Consider the following 22269-nt stretch of genomic DNA (forward strand, 5'->3'; position numbering starts at 1 on the left):
CTTTAAGATAGTTTCACTGATAGAAACCTGTGGGGAGAAAAGGTAACACAAAGAGCATAAACCTTTAAGAAAGTTTCACTGATAGAAAACTGCGCGAGGAGAAAACGTAACACAAAGAGCATAAACCTTTAAGAAAGTTTCACTGATAGAAAACTGTGCGAGGAGAAAACGTGACACAAAGAGCATAAACCTTTAAGATAGTTTCACTGATAGAATCCTGTGCGAGGAGAAAACGTAACACAAAGAGCATAAACCTTTAAGAAAGTTTCACTGATAGAAAACTGTGCGAGGAGAAAACGTTACACAAAGAGCATAAACCTTTAAGAAAGTTTCACTGATAGAAAACTGTGCGAGGAGAAAACGTAACACAAAGAGCATAAACCTTTAAGATAGTTTCACTGATAGAATCCTGCGAGGAGAAAACGTAACACAAAGAGCATAAACCTTTAAGAAAGTTTCACTGATAGAAAACTGTGCGAGGAGAAAACGTAACACAAAGAGCATAAACCTTTAAGAAAGTTTCACTGATAGAAAACTGTGCGAGGAGAAAACGTAACACAAAGAGCATAAACCTTTAAGAAAGTTTCACTGATAGAAAACTGTGCGAGGAGAAAACGTAACACAAAGAGCATAAACCTTTAAGATAGTTTCACTGATAGAATCCTGTGCGAGGAGAAAACGTAACACAAAGAGCATAAACCTTTAAGAAAGTTTCACTGATAGAAAACTGTGCGAGGAGAAAACGTAACACAAAGAGCATAAACCTTTAAGAAAGTTTCACTGATAGAAAACTGTGCGAGGAGAAAACGTAACACAAAGAGCATAAACCTTTAAGAAAGTTTCACTGATAGAAAACTGTGCGAGGAGAAAACGTAACACAAAGAGCATTAACCTTTAAGAAAGTTTCACTGATAGAAAACTGTGCGAGGAGAAAACGTTACACAAAGAGCATAAACCTTTAAGAAAGTTTCACTGATAGAAAACTGTGCGAGAAAACGTAACACAAAGAGCATAAACCTTAAGAAAGTTTCACTGATAGAAACCTGTGCGAGGAGAAAACGTAACACAAAGAGCATAAACCTTTAAGAAAGTTTCACTGATAGAAACCTGTGCGAGGAGAAAACGTAACACAAAGAGCATAAACCTTTAAGAAAGTTTCACTGATAGAAAACTGTGCGAGGAGAAAACGTAACACAAAGAGCATAAACCTTTAAGAAAGTTTCACTGATAGAAACCTGTGCGAGGAGAAAACGTAACACAAAGAGCATAAACCTTTAAGAAAGTTTCACTGATAGAAAACTGTGCGAGGAGAAAACGTAACACAAAGAGCATAAACCTTTAAGAAAGTTTCACTGATAGAAAACTGTGCGAGGAGAAAACGTAACACAAAGAGCATAAACCTTTAAGAAAGTTTCACTGATAGAAAACTGTGCGAGGAGAAAACGTAACACAAAGAGCATAAACCTTTAAGAAAGTTTCACTAATAGAAAACTGTGCGAGGAGAGAAGGTTAGACGGAGAGCATAATAATAGTTTCACTGTTAGAAAACTGTGCAACGAGTGAAGGTTGTAGAGAGCATAATAAAACTAATCCTCTTCTAAATTCACTGATAAAAAACTGCAATAAACTGTATTGCTACTAATCAAACGCAAGCGGCAGAAAAAAATTCCCAGCACAAAAAAGGTAACAAAAAAAAAAGGTTTAACATCAAAATGCAAAGTAACTAACCTGAGTATCGGTAAAGAGGAAGACGCCGGGTTGTTCACCTTCCGCAGTCTTTCTTAATATAACTTTCAAATCTTCGCGCCATTCAGCCGACGTGTAACCTTTACCAATCTCGACCTGATGATCAAAAGATAAATAAGTTATTATTGTGATACATAAGAGGACATGCAATGTTGCAATAGCGTCATTTTGAAGGCCTTCCGAGAAAACATGACAGAGCATGCGCATACTTTTACAAGGTACAAACATACCAGTTGAAAAAACATGGGTTTATAAGTTGCAGAACAGATTGTACAGGGTGACACCATGAGTTCCAAACTTACAATGCAACAGCTTATGGTACAACTTATGCATTACCACATTGGGTTGGATAAGCGTAAACTCTCCCCACGTCCCTCTTCCTACATTGTAGTTTTCAATACTATATAGGTACAGAAACAGGGGGGGCATGCTGGAACATTTTAGAGGCCTAAGGGCAGGTTTAGAACCAAAACAAACTTGATACAACTCTTCTTCGGAAGTTGCTTTCATCAACTGTAGCGCATTTAATAATTTTTAAATTTTTCAAGTGCCTTGTAATGGCAGGGGGCCCACAACGAGTTTTCGTTGTCTCGTCACGAGCCAGTATACCCCTGATACGAAATCTGTGAGAATATGAACGTTAATACAGTATAGAAATATAGTCGTAGTTAATGGATGCGGCCTGGCAGTTTATTCCACGTAAAACAACAGGAAGAAATAAGATACGGCTGCCGTCGATAAGCTTAGCATATTCCATAAGTCATGAAGCGACTATCAGTTCGCTGATTATTTAGAGCAGCTGAGCTATAGTTGTACCTGGAACAGCTCGTAGTCGGCCATGTGAGCGGCAAGCCTTGTTAAGCTCTGACGACCAGAGCCCCCGACGCCAACCAAGAGAGCATGACCACGTGGTTGCTTCAACACTCGCGATATGCGCGACACGTGTTCAATAGCAAACCTTAAAGAAAAAATAGACGACAGAGTATTACAAGAGACGGAATGAAAAGACATAATGAAAGGCTTCACATACAAGATGCGGATGAATGTTACGGTAAGAATTTCAATTCAGTGCCCTCTCCAATAATATATAAAGTTTAGCCACTCTCTCCCACACACACACCAAACGATTTGCCGCTGACATACCGTTACAAGTACTTTATGTAGTTTTATGTAAAATACTTGCTATATTATGTTAATGTAACACGTTGATACATACAGTTTGACATAAATATATATTACAGTTGTAAACGGACTTTTTTTTATCATATTTAGAATGTATAATTGTTGCCCTCGACCACCTATGTTGCAGGGTTGTGCTGCTCAAAAATTACTCCTTTCCTTTGCCAATGCAGTACAATACAAGGTCAGATATAGAAGCTGAAAGTGAACGATTGAAAGAGGTACGTGCAATATATGCAAAATGAAAGACGAAAACTCATATGCTTTGTTACATAAAATTATACTCCTCGTGGTTGGTTTGGTCGTTGGTAATGACAGAAAAAAAATGCCAAATAATGAGTCTTTTAAAACGAAACGAAACAAAACAATTTTCTTTGCCATTATATTTGGTGTAACCTCCTGCAACTGGATATTTTATAAGAACAATGACGATGTAAGTTTCTTGTTGTAAAAATGCAACGTTTTGCCTGGTTTGAAACATAGAAGTAAGAAATTTGTCACGTATGCACTTTAAAATAAAGATAGTATTCGTTGATGGAACAAAAACATGTTTAAAATTATTTATGTTTTAGCTTCTTCAAGAATGAAACCGCGAGAGAATATTTCAGCTGCTATTTTACATAATAATGCAGTGGAACCTCTACTTAAAGACACCTTCCTTAAGCTCGTCGTCCCAAGGGTGTTTCCTTACGGTAGGTTTGACTGTAGTTACAAATGGAGATGAGCTCACCTAAACAATACAAGATTCATGGGTTTCTTGCTCATGTTATTGAACTCTTCCAGATAGCCTTCCACGACCTTCCTCAATTGGCCGAGATCAGCAACCTCCACGTACGGTTTACTGTCATTCTTCGGATCAGAAAAATCACAACAGATCAAGCTTCGCAGGTTGTCTTCGGTTATAATTTCGGCGCTAACGTCCAGGTGTTGAAACACACGGTTGAAATCGACTTTGAGACTCCGTTGCATCTCTTCTTTCGTGAACTCAAAGAGCCACGAACGATCTGCATCATCCACGAGCCGATCATAGTAAACGCGGAAGACCTGAAGAAAATACACACGTGAACATCACGTGGGCTGCATGGAAATCAACACGGCAAACAAACAAAGACTTTTACAGAAGAGAAATTGAGAACAAAAGAAGGGGCACACTTGAACATCGCGCGAGGTGCATGGATATTAACAGGGCAAAAAGGAAAACGACTTTTCTCGAAAGGATATTGAGGAAAGAGATGCGAAAAGAAGCACCGAAAAAGGATGTTTGCAAAACTAGAAATTCGAGCTTTTAAAAGTGGGTCAATAATTTTGTATTGAAAACGGTCAATTAACTCGTTTTCAAATGCTCAAATATCGACAAAAAAGCGTCAGTGGTCAATCGGAGTCAATTGAGCACACTGCATGATGATAAACAATACTGAAAACGTCGAAAGCCGGCAAGAAACTGCATAAGAGTGAAACACTCAATAGACATATATAAAAAAGGAAACATTATCTTCTAGCACTGCAATGATGTTGATTACCTCGTGTACCCAAAGACGCTTCAACGTGTTATGGTCTAACGTGTGTTCAGGTGTTGACAACAAAACTCCCTAGATACAGAAAAAACTTCATTCACTTCATCTTCATGAGATAAAGCAATCACACCGGGTGAATGCAATGCTAAAGTATGGAAGCGAGCACTTTTCAAAGACTTTCAAGGACATTGACACAAGACCTTAAAATGCACACAAAGCACAGTAACAGTAAATCATTAAAAACTTTATCAAAATTAAAACAAAAGATTTTTCTACAAAAACAAAATGAGGACAAAAGAACTAATGAATCGAGAGCAAATGTTGCGTTTTCTTACGACTTGAAAGCCGCAGCGTCGGCGAGTCACTTGAAAGAAATGACATTAACCCAAGTAATCAACTAACGATCACAATCATACCAATGTATCATTCCTTTATATCTGGACAACTCGAGCAATCGATTATAAAAGTAATCAACTAACAATCACAATCATACCAATATATCCTTCCTTTTCTACCTGGACAACTCGAGCAACCGGTTACACAAGTAATCAACTAACGATCACAATCATACCAATATATCCTTCCTTTTCTACCTGGACAACTCGAGCAACCGGTTATACAAGTAATCAACTAACGTTCACAATCATACCAATATATCCTTCCGTTTATACCTGGACAACTCGAGCAACCGATTACACAAGTAATCAACTAACGATCACAATCATACCAATATATCCTTCCGTTTATACCTGGACAACTCGAGCAACCGATTACACATGTAATCAACTAACGTTCACAATCATACCAATATATCCTTCCGTTTATACCTGGACAACTCGAGCAACCGATTACACATGTAATCAACTAACGTTCACAATCATACCAATATATCCTTCCGTTTATACCTGGAAAACTCGAGCAACCGATTATACAAATAATCAACTAACAATCACAATCATACCAATATATCCTTCCGTTTATACCTGGACAACTGGAGCAACTGATTACACATGTAATCAACTAACGTTCACAATCATACCAATATATCCTTCCGTTTATACCTGGACAACTCGAGCAACCGATTACACATGTAATCAACTAACGATCACAATCATACCAATACATCCTTCCGTTTATACCTGGACAACTCGAGCAACCGGTTATACAAATAATCAACTAACGTTCACAATCATACCAATACATCCTTCCGTTTATACCTGTACAACTCGAGCAACCGGTTATACAAGTAATCAACTAACGTTCACAATCATACCAATACATCCTTCCCTTTATACCTGGAAAACTCGAGCAACCGATTACACATGTAATCAACTAACGATCACAATCATACCAATACATCCTTCCGTTTATACCTGGACAACTCGAGCAACCGGTTACACAAGTAATCAACTAACGATCACAATCATACCAATATATCCTTCCGTTTATACCTGGACAACTCGAGCAACCGATTACACAAGTAATCAACTAACGATCACAATCATACCAATATATCCTTCCGTTTATACCTGGACAACTCGAGCAAAATCTCTTAAATTAAAAAGGTAATGTGATTTCGCTGGTGTCGGCAAAAGGTTCGCCATAGCGTTCTTGTAAACTGATAACGTTGCGTTGATCAACGATTCGCCAATTGGAAGGAAGTCTTTACTGAATCCACTAAAATTGTGATAAAAACAATTTGAGGTTCTGTTACTGTTGCTTTAATCAATTTCATAACATACTTTGTTGTTAGGTGCCAGTCCATCACGCGGCCAAATATTTTCAACATGGTGACGTCATCGAACATCGTTATGGTGATCGTGTTGAAATGGCGTAGAAATCGAGGCGTTACCGGGTTTCGACCACCGCCAGGAGGTCCCATGGCCGCAATGATTTGAATGTCGACCAGATGTATTGGTGACGTGTCCTTGAGATCATACCTTATGTAAGATTGCATATATCAAAGTTATAATAGGATCGTTTAGCTCATAGAAAGTATAGGCATACATAGTAGAATGAAGAACAATATGTTCAACAACATAGGTACGAGAACTTAAGGTAATCGTTCATCAAATAATGCATGCTAGGTCTAATGATTCGTGCTAAGTCAAATGATGTATGCTAGGTCTAATGATTCGTGCTAGGTCTAATGATGCATGCTAAGTCAAATGATGAATGCTAGGTCTAATGATTCATGCTAGGTCTAATGATGCATGCAAACTCAAATGATGAATGCTAGGTCAAATGATGAATGCTAGGTCTAATGATGCATGCTAAGTCAAATGATGAATGCTAAGTCAAATGATGTATGCTAGGTCTAATGATTCGTGCTAGGTCTAATGATGCATGCTAAGTCAAATGATGAATGCTAGGTCTAATGATTCATGCTAGGTCTAATGATGCATGCTAACTCAAATGATGAATGCTAGGTCAAATGATGAATGCTAAGTCTAATGATGAATGCTAGGTCTAATGATGCATGCTAAGTCAAATGATGAATGCTAAGTCAAATGATGAATGCTAAGTCAAATGATGAATGCTAAGTCAAATGATGAATGCTAAGTCAAATGATGAATGCTAGGTCTAATGATGAATGCTAAGTCAAATGATGAATGCTAGGTCAAATGATGAATGCTAGGTCTAATGATGAATGCTAAGTCAAATGATGAATGCTAGGTCTAATGATGCATGCTAGGTCTAATGATGCATGCTAAGTCAAATGATGAATGCTAAGTCAAATGATGAATGCTAGGTCTAATGATGAATGCTAAGTCAAATGATGAATGCTAGGTCAAATGATGAATGCTAAGTCAAATGATGAATGCTAGGTCTAATGATGCATGCTAAGTCAAATGATGAATGCTAAGTCAAATGATGAATGCTAGGTCTAATGATGCATGCTAAGTCAAATGATGAATGCTAGGTCAAATGATGAATGCTAGGTCTAATGATGAATGCTAGGTCTAATGATGCATGCTAAGTCAAATGATGAATGCTAGGTCTAATGATGAATGCTAGGTCAAATGATGAATGCTAGGTCTAATGATGCATGCTAGGTCAAATGATGAATGCAAGGTCTAATGATGTATTCAAGGTCTATAAGTTAGATAACCTACCAGTTCCAATGATCCAGCCATTGCCGGATTAATTCAATAGGAGGTTGAGCACCATAAACTTCACGAGCCGGCATGTTGAGATCGTCAATAAAGATCACCTAAGAAGATATATATATATAATGGGATTTTGTGATAGAAACTATCGCAAACAAAATCGCACGGATAGAGTGCTCAATGCCACGGCAGAGCGGTATAATTGAAAATAAAATGAACCACGAATTACTTCATCGAAATTTATTCCCTATTATATATGTACATAAATATTAATTATTTAAAACAATCGTATGCTTGATAGCCACACGCAAAGGATTTTGCTATTCTTAGGCTGAGACGTGAAGTGCAACCAACAAGCTAAAGGCAGTCGATGCTGAAAGCAACACGGCAATGATGTTTTAATACGTAGTTTGAGTTACGTCACACAACGCTAACATGCCAAGTTATGCAACCATTACATCCGCCGTTAACTTAGCTTAAATCAAAGCAAACAACACAAACCAAATACAATAACTTACGGTCTTTTTGCCCAGCGGAGGTCCGAACACCCCTTTTCTCCTTTTGTCCAACTTTGACATGATGATGTCCTGGGTTTGTTTCGCAGTCGTTTGAGCCGAGAAATTGATGAGCAGCGGTTTGTACTTCTCTTTCGAAAGGTTGTTCAATAAAAAGTTCTAGAGGACAAAGGGTACAAGGCGTTATAAAATGAAAGTCGAATAATCATATGCCATTGAATTAATCTACACAGTTCATGACAGTCTAAAGAGACTCGAGCAGCGTGCACTATCGTTGACGATTGCAGTGATTTCTACTGTAAAAAATAATCATTGAAAATTTGCAGGAAAATTGAAATATGTCATAAAGAACTATTCAAATCTTTTCATTGATTTTCGTGGATTGTACGATTTAATGCGAAGATCAAGTGGAGACACACATTAAGCTGTTTAAAACAGTCGTAGGCATAAAAAAGGATTTCAGCATCAGCACTTACGGTAATGTATACAGACTTTCCAGTTCCAGTAGGTCCAACAAAAAGACAGGGTTTCTCGTGAGAGACAAGTTGATTCATGAGAAACGTATAACGAACAGTGTCCACAGTCGGTACGATGATTTCATTAAACATCATTTCCTGGGAGAAAATGTTTCTTTACTGCAAGAGACCTCAAGAAGACAGTACGTATTGTAGAATGCGGGGTTTCGAAATTTTGCACGACGAAGGTAGAGAGTTCACATAACATACGTTTGTCTTGCAGTGTGAGCAAAAATGCTCCTATGGAAAGTGTAACTGAGGCAGCAGCGAAATATCAATAACTGTGAGGATGGGGGTTAGATATTCATGTGATGTGCCATATTTTATATAATTTAGAATCGATTTCTTTAGAAACTAATGAAAGAGGGTACATGGATGTCTTCAGCTAACTCTTACAAATTATGTTGCAAATCTTCTTTCTTACATAGCAAAATTAAACCTAATACATACCCTAACACCATAATTTTTATTAAACACCACTACGTACCTTGGGAATTGGAGGCGCATCTTTGATCTCGTCTGTCCAAAGTTCCCACCTTCCCATACCCTTAAAAGAAAAGTTTGAAGCAAAATCTGTAGATATTAATCTTTTATGAGAGATAAAAAAGGGGGAATTATTTTTTGCCTTGGGATCATCCTAAGATCACGCAATAACACACGATATCTTTACCTCCTTCATGAAGCGATAATCATAAACAGTTCCTTTGTGAGGGAACGGACACAAAAACGGTCGCGGAGGCGGTTCGACCATTGCAATGATATTATAATTAGCCTGGGTGTCAATTGACAGTGGACCCTGGTTAAAACAAAACAAAAAATAATTGTAGTTAGTTTGGGAGTACGTTCTGCTTCATTACCGTGCAGTTTGATTAGCGTCTACGAGATGTAAGAGTCTCTCTCAACCACCGAAACATCAAAGACTTTAGACGTAAAAGAGTTCTCTTCATAATCATCAACAAAATCCTAAACATGACTAGGGTTTATTGAATAGAAGGTTCTCTCACAACTAACAAAGTATCATGAACAAATTTTAAACATGTTGGCATGGGAAAGGGAATTTTTCTTCATAACCACCAATTAATGACTTTTGATGAATTTTGACTATATGAGGTTCAATGGATTGTTCTTAACCGCCGAACTATCATAAAGACTTGGGTATGGGAGAACGTTTTCACCCATAGCTCTTAATAAAACCAGATATGAGGTTTCCTTGACGTAAAGGAATGAGAACAACGGAGGACGATAAAAATCAGGGAAGACAATGACAAGTAAAGGTCACGAAGGGAAGGAAGATAAAGAGAAGAGGATGACGATAAAGACAAGAGGATGACGTTAAAGAGAAGAGGATGACAATAAAGAGAAGAGGATGACGATAAAGACAAAAGGAGGAAGATAAAAAAAAAAGGATGACAATATAGACAAGAGAAGGACGATAAAGAGAAGAGGATGACGCTAAAGACAAGAAAAGGACAATAACGAGAAGAGAATGATGATAAAAAGCAAGAAAAGACGCTAAAGAGAAATGAAGAAATTGTAAAAAGACGCAATGAAGGGGAACGTTCTCTTTCAAAACAAATCATGACGTGAATCTTGATGCGTTTCACTCCTCAAAGATTCAGAAGAAATGCTTTTCTTATCAGATGTTACAGTTGATAAAATCAAACCATCTACACAGATATAGTTCAAGCTGACATTGGTCATAATGAATAAACGTAACTCAACTCACGTCAATTATCTCGCGAAATAGAGAGTCAAACGCTTTTCGTCCTTCAAAGGGAATAGTAGCTCCCAGGGACCACACGGCCGCAAAAAGATAGATACACTACAATAAAAAAGATTGTGATATATCAACAATAAAATTGACTTCAAAAACATTCGAGAAAAGTTGCTAATACCTCTAGCCAAGATGCCACCTCGCGTTCGTTCAATTTCTTAAATTCCTCTTCACTTTTGAATTCATCCATCATCGTCTCCATCAAAGTCATATGAGCGTAGACAAGATTAGCATCGTTTGTAGGAGACATTTCCTAAATCGCAATAAAAATTAAGCTCATATTAAAGACGAGTAGCTTTTCAAGTCCTGTCATATTAACTGGAAAATATTCAAGTCCAGTCATATTAAATGGAATATTTTCAAGTCCTGTTATATTAACTGGAATATTTTCAAGTCCTGTCATATTAACTGGAATATTTTCAAGTCATTCATATTAAATGGAATATTTTCAAGTCCTGTTATATTAACTGGAATATTTTCAAGTCCTGTCATATTAACTGGAGCATTTTCAAGTCATTCATATTAGCAGGAAAATATTCAAGTCCTGTCATATTGACTGGGAAATAAAATATATTTTCCAAATAAGAAGACGACAAAATTTGATCATCACTTGCAATGCAATTTATCTTGTTTTTTCAAGCGGCAACGGTTTCATGACTCTGTAAAATGCACGCACACAACCTGTACTTTTTGCACACTTTTTAAGAAAATTTGAAAATAAGAAAGTTCGAAACAAGAAAATCCTGAAAGCAGAGAGTCCGCGCCAACGCTGCCGAAGCTCGCGATGACAAAAAGATCGCGGCAACTTTTGTAAACAGACCTGACCTTAAATCCACCTTTTCTGATGAATTGCAAAAGAGCCGTTTCCATTCTGTCGAAGAGATCCCTTATCAATTCTTTGCTGTCTTCCTTCAAAGTCTTTGGCAAGGTGTTCAACCAGGAAAGCAGTAATGGCCTCCAGCCTAACATTTCAGGTTCCATGTAGATCATACCACACCGACTCACCTTAAAGGCGAAAGTAAATTTACGGTGTTACCTTAGTCAGCACAATATTTACAGGACAATTCTTTGAAATGGGGCCGGCATGGAACATTTTAAATACTACTCTTTATGAGGTGCTATATCATGTCTATTTATAATAGGATCATCAGATATGGTATATAATGTATTTTTTATTACATCAAAATTCACTGAATTCGGTACTTGTTGAAAAGGACTAACGAAATTTTCGTGGGTCACAAACGGGAAGCAAGATATTTGCCTTTGTAGCTCAGAGAAAGATGATGAAAAAATATCGCAGTATAAGTTTTCAGATAAAGTCATCCTAAGACGAAATAAATATCCTATAGTTTAGAAGGTCTTGACTATTGTCTTCCCGCTAGAAGCCAAATTAACCACAGAATTACGGTGTGAATATCGCACATGGGAGGGGAAAATTGCCGAAAATGATTAAGAATTTTAACAGATCGACATAACAACAAGTCGTAGACGACGGTGTTGACATTTAAACTAAATTTACTCGAGGGGCTGTTTAAACGAGCTTGGCTAGCCATGATTTGGTGTGGAACGAAATGATGCTTCGCTAGTAAAAAGTATAACATAAAAAGACGCAACTAATCCACTGGTAATTTTAGGATTAAAGTTACTTGAATATTGTCTTATATGTTGTGTATACTTGTATATGTACCTAGAGTGAGAATATTGTCTTATATGTTGTGTATACTTGTATATGTATCTAGAGTGAGAATATTGTCTTATATGTTGTGTATACTTGTATATGTATCTAGAGTGAATATTGTCTTATATGTTGTGTATACTTGTATATGTATCTAGAGTGAATATTGTCTTATATGTTGTGTATGCTTGTATATGTATCTAGAGTGAGAATATTGTCTTATATGTTGTGTATACTTGTATATGTACCTAGAGTGAATATTGTCTTATATGTTGTGTATACTTGTATATGTACCTAGAGTGAATATTGTCTTATATGTTGTGTATACTTGTATATGTATCTAGAGTGAATATTGTCTTATATGTTGTGTATACTTGTATATGTACCTAGAGTGAGAATATTGTCTTATATGTTGTGTATACTTGTATATGTACCTAGAGTGAATATTGTCTTATATGTTGTGTATACTTGTATATGTACCTAGAGTGAATAATTTCTTATATGTTGCATATACTTGTATATGTACCTAGAGTGAGAATATTGTCTTATATGTTGTGTATACTTGTATATGTATCTAGAGTGAGAATATAGCGTAAATGTGCGAGTGAAGTATAGTCATTTGATAAATATACATTGGATCATTTTGTTTTGTCAAAATCATTGATGTACTCTTTACTTTTAGATATACTTTTGGTAATTGATGATATCAAGAATTCTCTCTAGAAAACCTCTTGTAGTGGATGATGTTAGGATTTAGATTTACATCGACTTACGATGGTTGACAAGATCCAGTTTTACATCGGATTAACTTACGGCGGCTGGTGTGATTCAGATCATATTAAATCATTACAGCGGGTAGTGTTGACATTTAAAATAGATTGATTTAAGAGGTAGACGTGATCAAGATTTAGATGAGACTGACTTTCGTATGACTGGTGTGATTCATATCATATTAAATCATTACATCGGGTGGTGTTGACATTTAAAATAGATTGATTTAAGAGGTAGACGTGATCAAGATTTAGATGAGATTGACTTTCGTATGACTGATGTGATTTAGATTATATTAAATCATTACAGCGGGTGGTGTTGACATTCAAAATAGATTGATTTAAGAGGTACAAGTGATCAAGATTTAGATAAGATTGACTTACAGTGGCGGGCGATGCAACTTCAAGGTCCATTGGCTCAAACATGAGATTCGTGGTCGATGCCAATTGGATGATCTCACCGCTATTCAAGCAAAGCTACAAAATCAAACACAATCTAATGTTTAAATAACAAACACCACATAAGTGAACGATAAAGCAGCGCAGCAGCAGTTTTTCTGGTATAAATTGGCGATATTTGGTTGGTCGACTTTGTCAGAATATAAAGCGTTAATTATTTATTCTATGTGGCTCCTAACAAGGACCGTACCTAGAACGTTAACTGGGATGAGAGTGTGTTAAATATTCATATGTTCATGGCTCTTAACCAGAACCGTAGCTAGAACGTTAACTGGGATGAGAGTGTGTTAAATATTCATATGTTCATGGCTCCTAACCAGGACTGTAGCTAGAACGTTCACTGGGATGAGAGTGTGTTAAATATTCATATGTTCATGGCTCCTAACAAGGACCGTAGCTAGAACGTTCACTGGATGAGAGTGTGTTAAATATTCATATGTTCATGGCTCCTAACCAGGACCGTAGCTAAAACGTTAACTGGGATGAGTGTGTTAAATATTCATATGTTCATGGCTCCTAATCAGACCGTAGCTTAAACGTTAACTGGGATGAGATGTTAAATATTCATATGTTCATGGCTCCTAACCAGAACCGTAGCTAGAACGTTCACTGGGATGAGAGTGTGTTAAATATTCATATGTTCATGGCTCCTAACCAGGACTGTAGCTAGAACGTTCACTGGGATGAGAGTGTGTTAAATATTCATATGTTCATGGCTCCTAACCAGAACCGTAGCTAGAACGTTCACTGGGATGAGAGTGTGTTAAATATTCATATGTTCATGGCTCCTAACCAGAACCGTATCTAGAACGTTAACTGGGATGAGAGTATGTTAAATATTCATATGTTCATGGCTCCTAACCAGAACCGTAGCTAGAACGTTAACTGGGATGAGAGTGTGTTAAATATTCATATGTTCATGGCTCCTAATCAGGACCGTAGCTTAAACGTTAACTGGGATGAGAGTGTGTTAAATATTCATATGTTCATGGCTCCTAACCAGAACCGTATCTAGAACGTTAACTGGGATGAGAGTGTGTTAAATATTCATATGTTCATGGCTCCTAACCAGGACCGTAGCTAGAACGTTAACTGGGATGAGAGTGTGTTAAATATTCATATGTTCATGGCTCCTAACCAGAACCGTAGCTAGAACGTTAACTGGGATGAGAGTGTGTTAAATATTCATATGTTCATGGCTTCTAACAAGGACCGTAGCTAGAACTTTAACTGGGATGGGAGTGTGTTAAATATTCATATGTTCATGGCTTCTAACAAGGACCGTAGCTAGAACTTTAACTGGGATGGGAGTGTGTTAAATATTCATATGTTCAGTTGAGTTTCTTTGACAGCCAATTCACTTTCTAAAGAGCAATGTCGGGCACAACTACGTATATAAATATTCAACCCTCCCTGTCCACAAAGTTCCAGCTGCGTTCCCAGTTAGAAGCCCCATAGAATGAATGAATATTCAACCCCTCCCCTGTCCACAAAGTTCCAGCTGCGGCCCTAGTTAGGAGCCAATAGAATGAATGAATATTCAACCTCTCCCCTGTCCACAAAGTTCCAGCTGCGGCCCTAGTTAGAAGCACCATAGAATGAATGAATATTTCCCTGCCCACAAAGTTCCAGCTGCAGCCCTAGTTAGAAGCCCCATAGAAAGAATGCTTAATGTTTTATATCCTGACAAAGTCGGCAATCTAAACATCGTTAATATCAATTTACACACGAAAAAAAGTTTCGTAGCTCTCGACCTGAAAAAGCAACAGAGTAGTGACTAGATACAAATAAGTATATATCAAGGTATATAAACGGAAAGTACTAGCGACACCCTAGATTACCTTCTTATTATCGTCCAGCACTGTATTCATGTTCTCAATCCAGACGGCATCAACAGGACCATCAAATATTAACCATTTACGGTCTGGATTCTAAAAAGATCAAAAATCATAAATGACGTCATTATCTGTATAGTAAAGGGATTAGAGTGACATAGTTCGTACAGGAGATGATGAAAATGCTCTATAATTGACAGCTAACACTCCATCGGACCACTCATGGGAAACAGGATCAAACTGTCCATACAATTGACCCATCGTGATGGACTTCGGGTTAATAACAACGATCTGGACTTTGTTTTCATCCATGAGATTCTGAAAAGATGTGCAAGTTAGAAAATTGAATGATCGAAACGATATGAGCTTAATTACTATAACAATGTATTTTTCTTCATCTCTGGCGCATGTCAGACGAGAATTCATAAATTCAATCAAGTCAAACTATAGATCTCCTAGACATAAAATCTCCCAAATAAAAAAACGTCCAACAACAATACATTCCTTACATCGCATCACAAGCATCTAAAGACATAAACCCTCCCCCCCTCCCTTTCATTACATCCATCATTAAGCGAAAGAAAGCGTGGCAATTTTCCTAAGCGTGAAAAATGAACAAAGACTGGGATAGTATTTAAAGACACTTCGAAGAAAGAGCCTTCGCGATTACCTTTTGTCAAAAATAGTTTTTTAAAAGGCTTCAACATACCTTTTCAGCAATATCGGTGAGAGATTTTGCAAGTACTCTATAGGCCATTGTCTTGCCACCAAAAGGTTCGCCGACAATCATAAACCCATGACGAACAATCATCATTTCATAAATCTAAATCCCCATCCATACATTAAAACCTCATCCATAGATACGGATTTATATATGAAGGTATAAAAAACCAGAAAATAGGTACATATAGGTATAAATACGTATAAATAGGTACATATAGGTATATATAGGTACACATTTGGTACATATAGATATATATACGTATCCATACATTAAAATACCCAACAATGCATTAAAATTCCTGTCATTAAATAAAAATGTCCATCCATATAATATGAAATACAAAAGCCGACATTCAAATCCTCATCCTAAATTAACTTCATCTAAAATAGCCATTCCTACGTTATTATATGGATCAATACATTAACCCTCTAGCACCCACAGGGACACATGTGGAACAATGACGAAGTCAAATGGAATAGTCTCGATGTCAAAAAAAACTAGAATCATTTAGCTACATCCAAAATGCAACTAAACAAGCAGCTTTTTACAAAACCAAGCACGCCAGTATAGGAAAGGTTGAATTTTACGAGATTTTTGCCAAGGACAACATTACCTGAAGTATTTTAGTCAGGAAAACATCGGTGACTTGAAGATTCATTTGAGCACAGTTCTCCTCGATTGCAGAGGTGAGTATTGTATAGTCAGGCTTGGGAAGTTTAATACCAGGGAAAAGATCAGATGTGATACCCTGAGAACAAAAACATAAATGGCTTTTTTTTGTGTTGAAAACAAGTAAACGCTTGATTGTCGACTTCCACTTAAGAATGCTATAACCTTAGCAGTGAAAAACAAGTAGTAGATGGATACGCATGTACATAAAGCAAGTAGTAGATGGATACGCATGTACATAAAACAAGTAGTAGATGGATACGCATGTACATAAAACAAGTAGTAGATGGATACGCATGTACATAAAACAAGTAGTAGATGGATACGCATGTACATAAAACAAGTAGTAGATGGATACGCATGTACATAAAACAAGTTGTAGATGGATACGCATGTACACAAAACCTTTTTCCCACTTAGTTTGACAAAACTATTTTGTATAAAACAATAACAACAATAAAACGCGCGCTCTGATTGGTCAATAGCTGTGTTTGCATTAGCCATTGCAAACCTATATGAGCTCAAACTCAATCAATCAATCAGAGAATTTGCAAATCAATCATGAATACCTTCATGAAAATTTCAGAAAAATTAAAACCTGCTTTTAACTTTGTCTGTTTGCATTACTTTACAAAAGAAATAAAAGATATTTTTCGTATTTGCACTGGCTATCAGGAAGCTTTCTTAGGGCAACATTGATCCTGCAGCATAAAAACTGTAAAAACATCCCATCATACCCATCGTTACTCCCCATCGTAACACAACCATAACAATCCATACTAATTCCCACCGATCCATCTTGAAGCAGACAAGTGAAGATTCACAGTACCTACCTCAAATAACGGCAAATCATGAGACAAAAACTTCGGCAAGTTCACATCGTTGATTGACCGCAGCATGAGAATTTCCTCGTTCTCATCTGGGTACTTCAACTGATAAGTGAAACAAAGATTATCGAGAGTGGGAGACTGAAGAGAGAAATATAAGGAATATATACTTGTACCTTGAGATTTCCGGCAGCAGTCAAAACGGACTTCACAGCTCTCATGCCGTAATCATAGTGATGTTGCGAGGAAAGTTGTTCCGAGCACAAAGTGTACGTCGTGACAATTTTTACGGCAAGCGGTCTCGCCTTTATTAAAACACATTGAAAGGTGAAAAACACAATAACTATGTTTCATTACAGAGAGCATAATATTTGGTGGCTTACATTGACAAAACCGTAAGAGTATAGGGAAATTTCAGCAATGAGGGCATAATCAGGAACCATCATCGCAACACTTCGGAATAAAGCCTGTAAAGTAACAATAAAGAAAAATATATCGATATGTATTTTATAATATAGAAGTATAGGTAACAATATAGAAGTATAGGTAACAATATAGAAGTATAGGTAACAATATAGAAGTATAGGTAACAATATAGAAGTATAGGTAACAATATAGAAGTATAGGTAACAATATAGAAGTATAGGTAACAATATAGAAGTATAGGTAACAATATAGAAGTATAGGTAACAATATATAAGTATAGGTAACAATATAGAAGTATAGGTAACAATATAGAAGTATAGGTAACAATATAGAAGTATAGGTAACAATATAGAAGTATAGGTAACAATATAGAAGTATAGGTAACAATATAGAAGTATAGGTAACAATATAGAAGTATAGGTAACAATATAGAAGTATAGGTAACAATATAGAAGTATAGGTAACAATATAGAAAATAAATATAGGAATATAGAAGTATAGGAAAGTAAGGAATATAGTAATAATATATAATAGGTAACAATATAGTATAAATAAATAATAGTAGTAACAATATAAATAGGTAACAATATAGAAGTATAGGTAACAATATAGAAGTATAGGTAACAATATAGAAGTATAGGTAACAATATAGAAGTATAGGTAACAATATAGAAGTATAGGTAACAATATAGAAGTATAGGTAACAATATAGAAGTATAGGTAACAATATAGAAGTATAGGTAACAATATAGAAGTATAGGTAACAATATAGAAGAAGAGGTAACAATGCAGAAGTATAGGTAACAATATAGAAGAAGAGGTAACAATGTAGCAGTAGAGGTACCAATATAGAAGAAGAGGTAACAAAACTAGACAGAACTGCACACAAAAAACTATTTGACACGTACCTTTAAGTTATCAGGAAGTTCAGATCTTCCAGCATAACCAGGATTCATAGTGATAAAGACAGCGCAAGATGGATCCAACTTGATCTCAGTTCCTTCGAACAACAGCGTGTCATTGCCAGAGTTGATACCTACAAACAACATGAAATGTGTATGAACATAAATTTGCTCATGTGATACAATCGACACAACTATAACGGTTATAGCTAGTTAAAACATGAGTAAAATGAATACATACAATTGTTCAGCGGCCAAATAGCTAGCTACAAATGTTCGACTATTATCTTACCCATCTGAATTGTGAGTATCTGTTGAGCAACGACAGATAAAACTTCAAGATCGATGCGGTTGAATTCATCAAAACAAGACCAAGCTCCACATGATGCCAAACCCTGGAACAAGGCGAACAAATTTATTCAATATTTTCACCAAACCCCACAATGCTATGCGCTGTTATAAAACATTCGATTTCCCAAGCGCTCCTCGACAATTTATGATAGTTGAAAATCAATTGACATTGAGACCGTTGATTTCCAAGTATTTTTCAATTGAAAGTATCGTGGTACCAAAAATCACCCCCAACACACATCAAGAGTGACACGCATGCGCGCTTGGAAATAAGAAAGTCTGTGGAGTCACCACAAACATCACACGTCGTCTTCGGCGAGCGTGCGTTGAGCTAGATAGTTTGATCACCACCATCACCGCTATGATCAACTTTTATTCATTTTCTTAGCCTTATCCCTTGTAGAAGAGAGGTAAATTTAAATCATCTGCGCTGGCTTTCAACTCTACCAAGGTTTGCACAATGTAAGAGTAATGAAATTAAGACATTTCTCAAGGATTTTCACGTGAAGTTTTTAGAAAATCTAAGGAAGAATAAAACCTTGAATTTCATGCAAAACATCACAAACGCTAGAAATTATCGAACACGTTTCTGAAAATAAAAACAAAAAACTTGTTTAACGAATCGTGAACGAATAGTGCTTGTCCATGGGACGCGAAGCCCGCCATGTTGGTTGGTTGCTTCAAAGGTTCCACACAAAGATTAAAATTTCATCTCTACTTCAGGAAAAGAAACTAATGTTCACAACAATTTGTTCAAAAATTAAAATTCAAGATTCTTAAGAACTTCTTTATAAATTCAAGGACTTTCAAGGACATTCAAGGTTTGTACAAATCCTGTTACACAAAGGTAAAAAAATACGTTGTCGTCACAAGTCAGAGACAGAATATGCATGTGTATATCGATGAATATCGTGGAGAAGGCGAGGTTGAAAAACTGATTTTTAGGTTCTGTACAGTAGCAAAAACAAAAAAAAAATTTGAGCACATTGTTCAAGAGATACCTAGGTATTCAGGCCTCGAGCTCTACAAGAGAGCGATGCTTTAGAAAAGAAAGATTTTTGAGGACACAAGCACTTGTACAATCAACGCTGAATAATGCTTTCATGAAACCTTCTCAAATTAAAGGTTCCTGTCATCAATGAACAGAACATACCTTAAAGAACTTTCCCAATGCGATATAATCCAAGCCATCGGAACAGTTAAACACGACGCATTGTTTCGCGACAGCCTTGGCCAGATCCTTCGTGGTTTCGGTTTTACCAGTACCCGCAGGACCCTCCGGAGCCCCACCCAGATGCAGCTGCAACGCTCCAAACAGGGTACGGTAACACCTGTCGGTCAGCGGCGTGATGACAAGACGTCCAGAGTTACCAAGATATTCGTAACCATAATGAAGCTGAGCACTGATCATACGAGTGGTCATATTGCCTTCCTACATGTGAAATGTAAGATGTGATCACGTGGTAACGTTCGATAATTTAGATCAAAAATATCTACATCATTCCGTGAAGAGGACGCTACGAATAAATCAATTAGTAATCGACCAATCCACGACCAGATTTAGCCAACACTTTTTGACCAACTTGAGTAAAGTTTTGGTGGGTTCAATCGAAGAGTCGAAAATATTCGGTGGGAGAAACATTTTTAGGGGGGAAATCTTAGAAAATTCACTAAATTGATGTTTCTGTCCACAAACATCTCTTACCTCAATGTAGTCTCTCAGTTTTGCTAGCCAGTTAAAGTCATGTCTTACTTTGCTATGGCATGATCAAACTTTTATGACATCTCTTACCTCAATGTAGTATCGAAGTTGTGCTAGCCAGTTGAAGTCATTTTCATTCTCAACACCTGAAAGAGAGCAAGAAAAAAGTTTGAAACACGCTCTACTCGACCAGTAATGATGCAAATATCCTAAATGCATTAAACGGACTTCTCATCTTCTTAATGTTTTATTTTAATTGTATACCATCTTTTGCCAGCTGCGCCAACACGTCTCTGGCGTGCACATCCAGTACAACCAAAGCGCCCAGTGTTGCTCTATTTTGCTTTGAGAGTTTGCCACGAACGAGTGCGACAATGTCGTCGATCTGACTATTGTTTAATTCAAGGTAGTCATTTAACGCCTAGAGAATGAGAGAGAGAGAGAGAGAGAGAGAGAGAGAGAGAGAGAGAGAAAGTTCCATCGCTTGACCACGCATTGTAAACAACCCAGAGAATAATCATTAACGCTTCGAGTCAGTTTATAGAAAGATTGGCAATACTATCGGTGGGAGATGGTAACGTGTTAGTTAGAGTTGAAAATTAGTTTTGGAAAAGTGTATGAATCAGCAATTGTTTTTGGCATCTTTATTATTTTACATCGGCTGTACAAAATTAGGTGTTAACTATACGGCAAGAATAGGATTTCCTACCTTGGATCCCCCGAGAATGGCTTTATGTATTTCCGCGGTCCAATAGTACTGGCTCACGCAAAGTACGGCCTGCCCCATCCATTCTCGAACCCAGACTACTCGCTCTGTTTTGTTGTAAGCCTCGATGGATTCCATGATGACCTGGGAAGATCAAAAGTTAGAGTGTTTAGATACCTACATCTAGAGATCAAATACGGCATTCAATCTTTTATTTTAATGGTCAAACTCAGGCTAGAGATATCTAAGCTAGAACATCCAATATCTCCAACCTTTTGACGCTAGCCAACATATCTTCTTGTAATTCAAGAAGCCATTTTTCCACTTGTCCTCTGGCTTTTGCAGTCGAGATAACGTCCTTGAGTTCGACGATTTCACCTTCGGAGCTCTTCAAGTGGGTTATATCAAGTATGTCGGTAAATTGCAGGCTAGCAATACCCTCGAAACACTTCTTTAAATGAGGCTGAACCCTGCAGGGAGATAGACATTACATTAGGGAAAGAAAGTGTATGGAACAGGTGAGTTTAGGGTAAGTAATAAGATGACTTGATCATAGATAGCAGCGCTACATGCGACTGGCAGAATTTTCAAGCAACCAAATTTTTTGAGCAATTGAGTTTGCTCGAAAAATAGTAAAGAATTGGCGTAGTTAGTATGCTCGACAACTTCAGACCAAGTAAGGATAGATACAAATAATTTTTGGCCGCCTATATAAAAACAAACATACAAAACCATGTGGCATACATCCATACCTTGTGGGATCTTTGGTCTCGGACAAGATCTCAAGCAACTCGTCGTTGGATAGAAAGAAGAAGCGAGGAAAGTACAAGCGCTTTTTTTCCAAATATTCGTTCAAACCCTGAACAATAA

General features: G+C 37.0%; 1 protein-coding gene across 1 annotated transcript in view; it reads right to left on the reverse strand.

Moving 5' to 3' along the window:
- The window catches only part of LOC124453780 (dynein axonemal heavy chain 7-like), a 67013-nt gene that overhangs the window by 23064 nt on the left and 21680 nt on the right, over positions 1-22269 (reverse strand). The window contains 30 exon segments of the mRNA XM_047004634.1: positions 1729-1842; positions 2563-2704; positions 3656-3969; positions 4446-4514; positions 5969-6116; positions 6182-6379; positions 7556-7653; positions 8068-8223; positions 8541-8678; positions 9067-9126; positions 9250-9375; positions 10306-10401; positions 10475-10606; positions 11179-11358; positions 13183-13275; positions 15099-15188; positions 15261-15410; positions 15802-15915; positions 16430-16564; positions 17319-17417; positions 17489-17617; positions 17696-17779; positions 18647-18774; positions 18933-19035; positions 20145-20423; positions 20784-20839; positions 20958-21114; positions 21403-21545; positions 21673-21869; positions 22152-22258. Coding sequence (XP_046860590.1) covers positions 1729-1842; positions 2563-2704; positions 3656-3969; positions 4446-4514; positions 5969-6116; positions 6182-6379; positions 7556-7653; positions 8068-8223; positions 8541-8678; positions 9067-9126; positions 9250-9375; positions 10306-10401; positions 10475-10606; positions 11179-11358; positions 13183-13275; positions 15099-15188; positions 15261-15410; positions 15802-15915; positions 16430-16564; positions 17319-17417; positions 17489-17617; positions 17696-17779; positions 18647-18774; positions 18933-19035; positions 20145-20423; positions 20784-20839; positions 20958-21114; positions 21403-21545; positions 21673-21869; positions 22152-22258 — 4035 coding nt within the window.

The sequence above is a fragment of the Xenia sp. Carnegie-2017 genome, unplaced genomic scaffold (genome assembly GCF_021976095.1).
Source record: "Xenia sp. Carnegie-2017 unplaced genomic scaffold, XeniaSp_v1 HiC_scaffold_25, whole genome shotgun sequence".
Taxonomy (NCBI): domain Eukaryota; kingdom Metazoa; phylum Cnidaria; class Anthozoa; order Malacalcyonacea; family Xeniidae; genus Xenia; species Xenia sp. Carnegie-2017.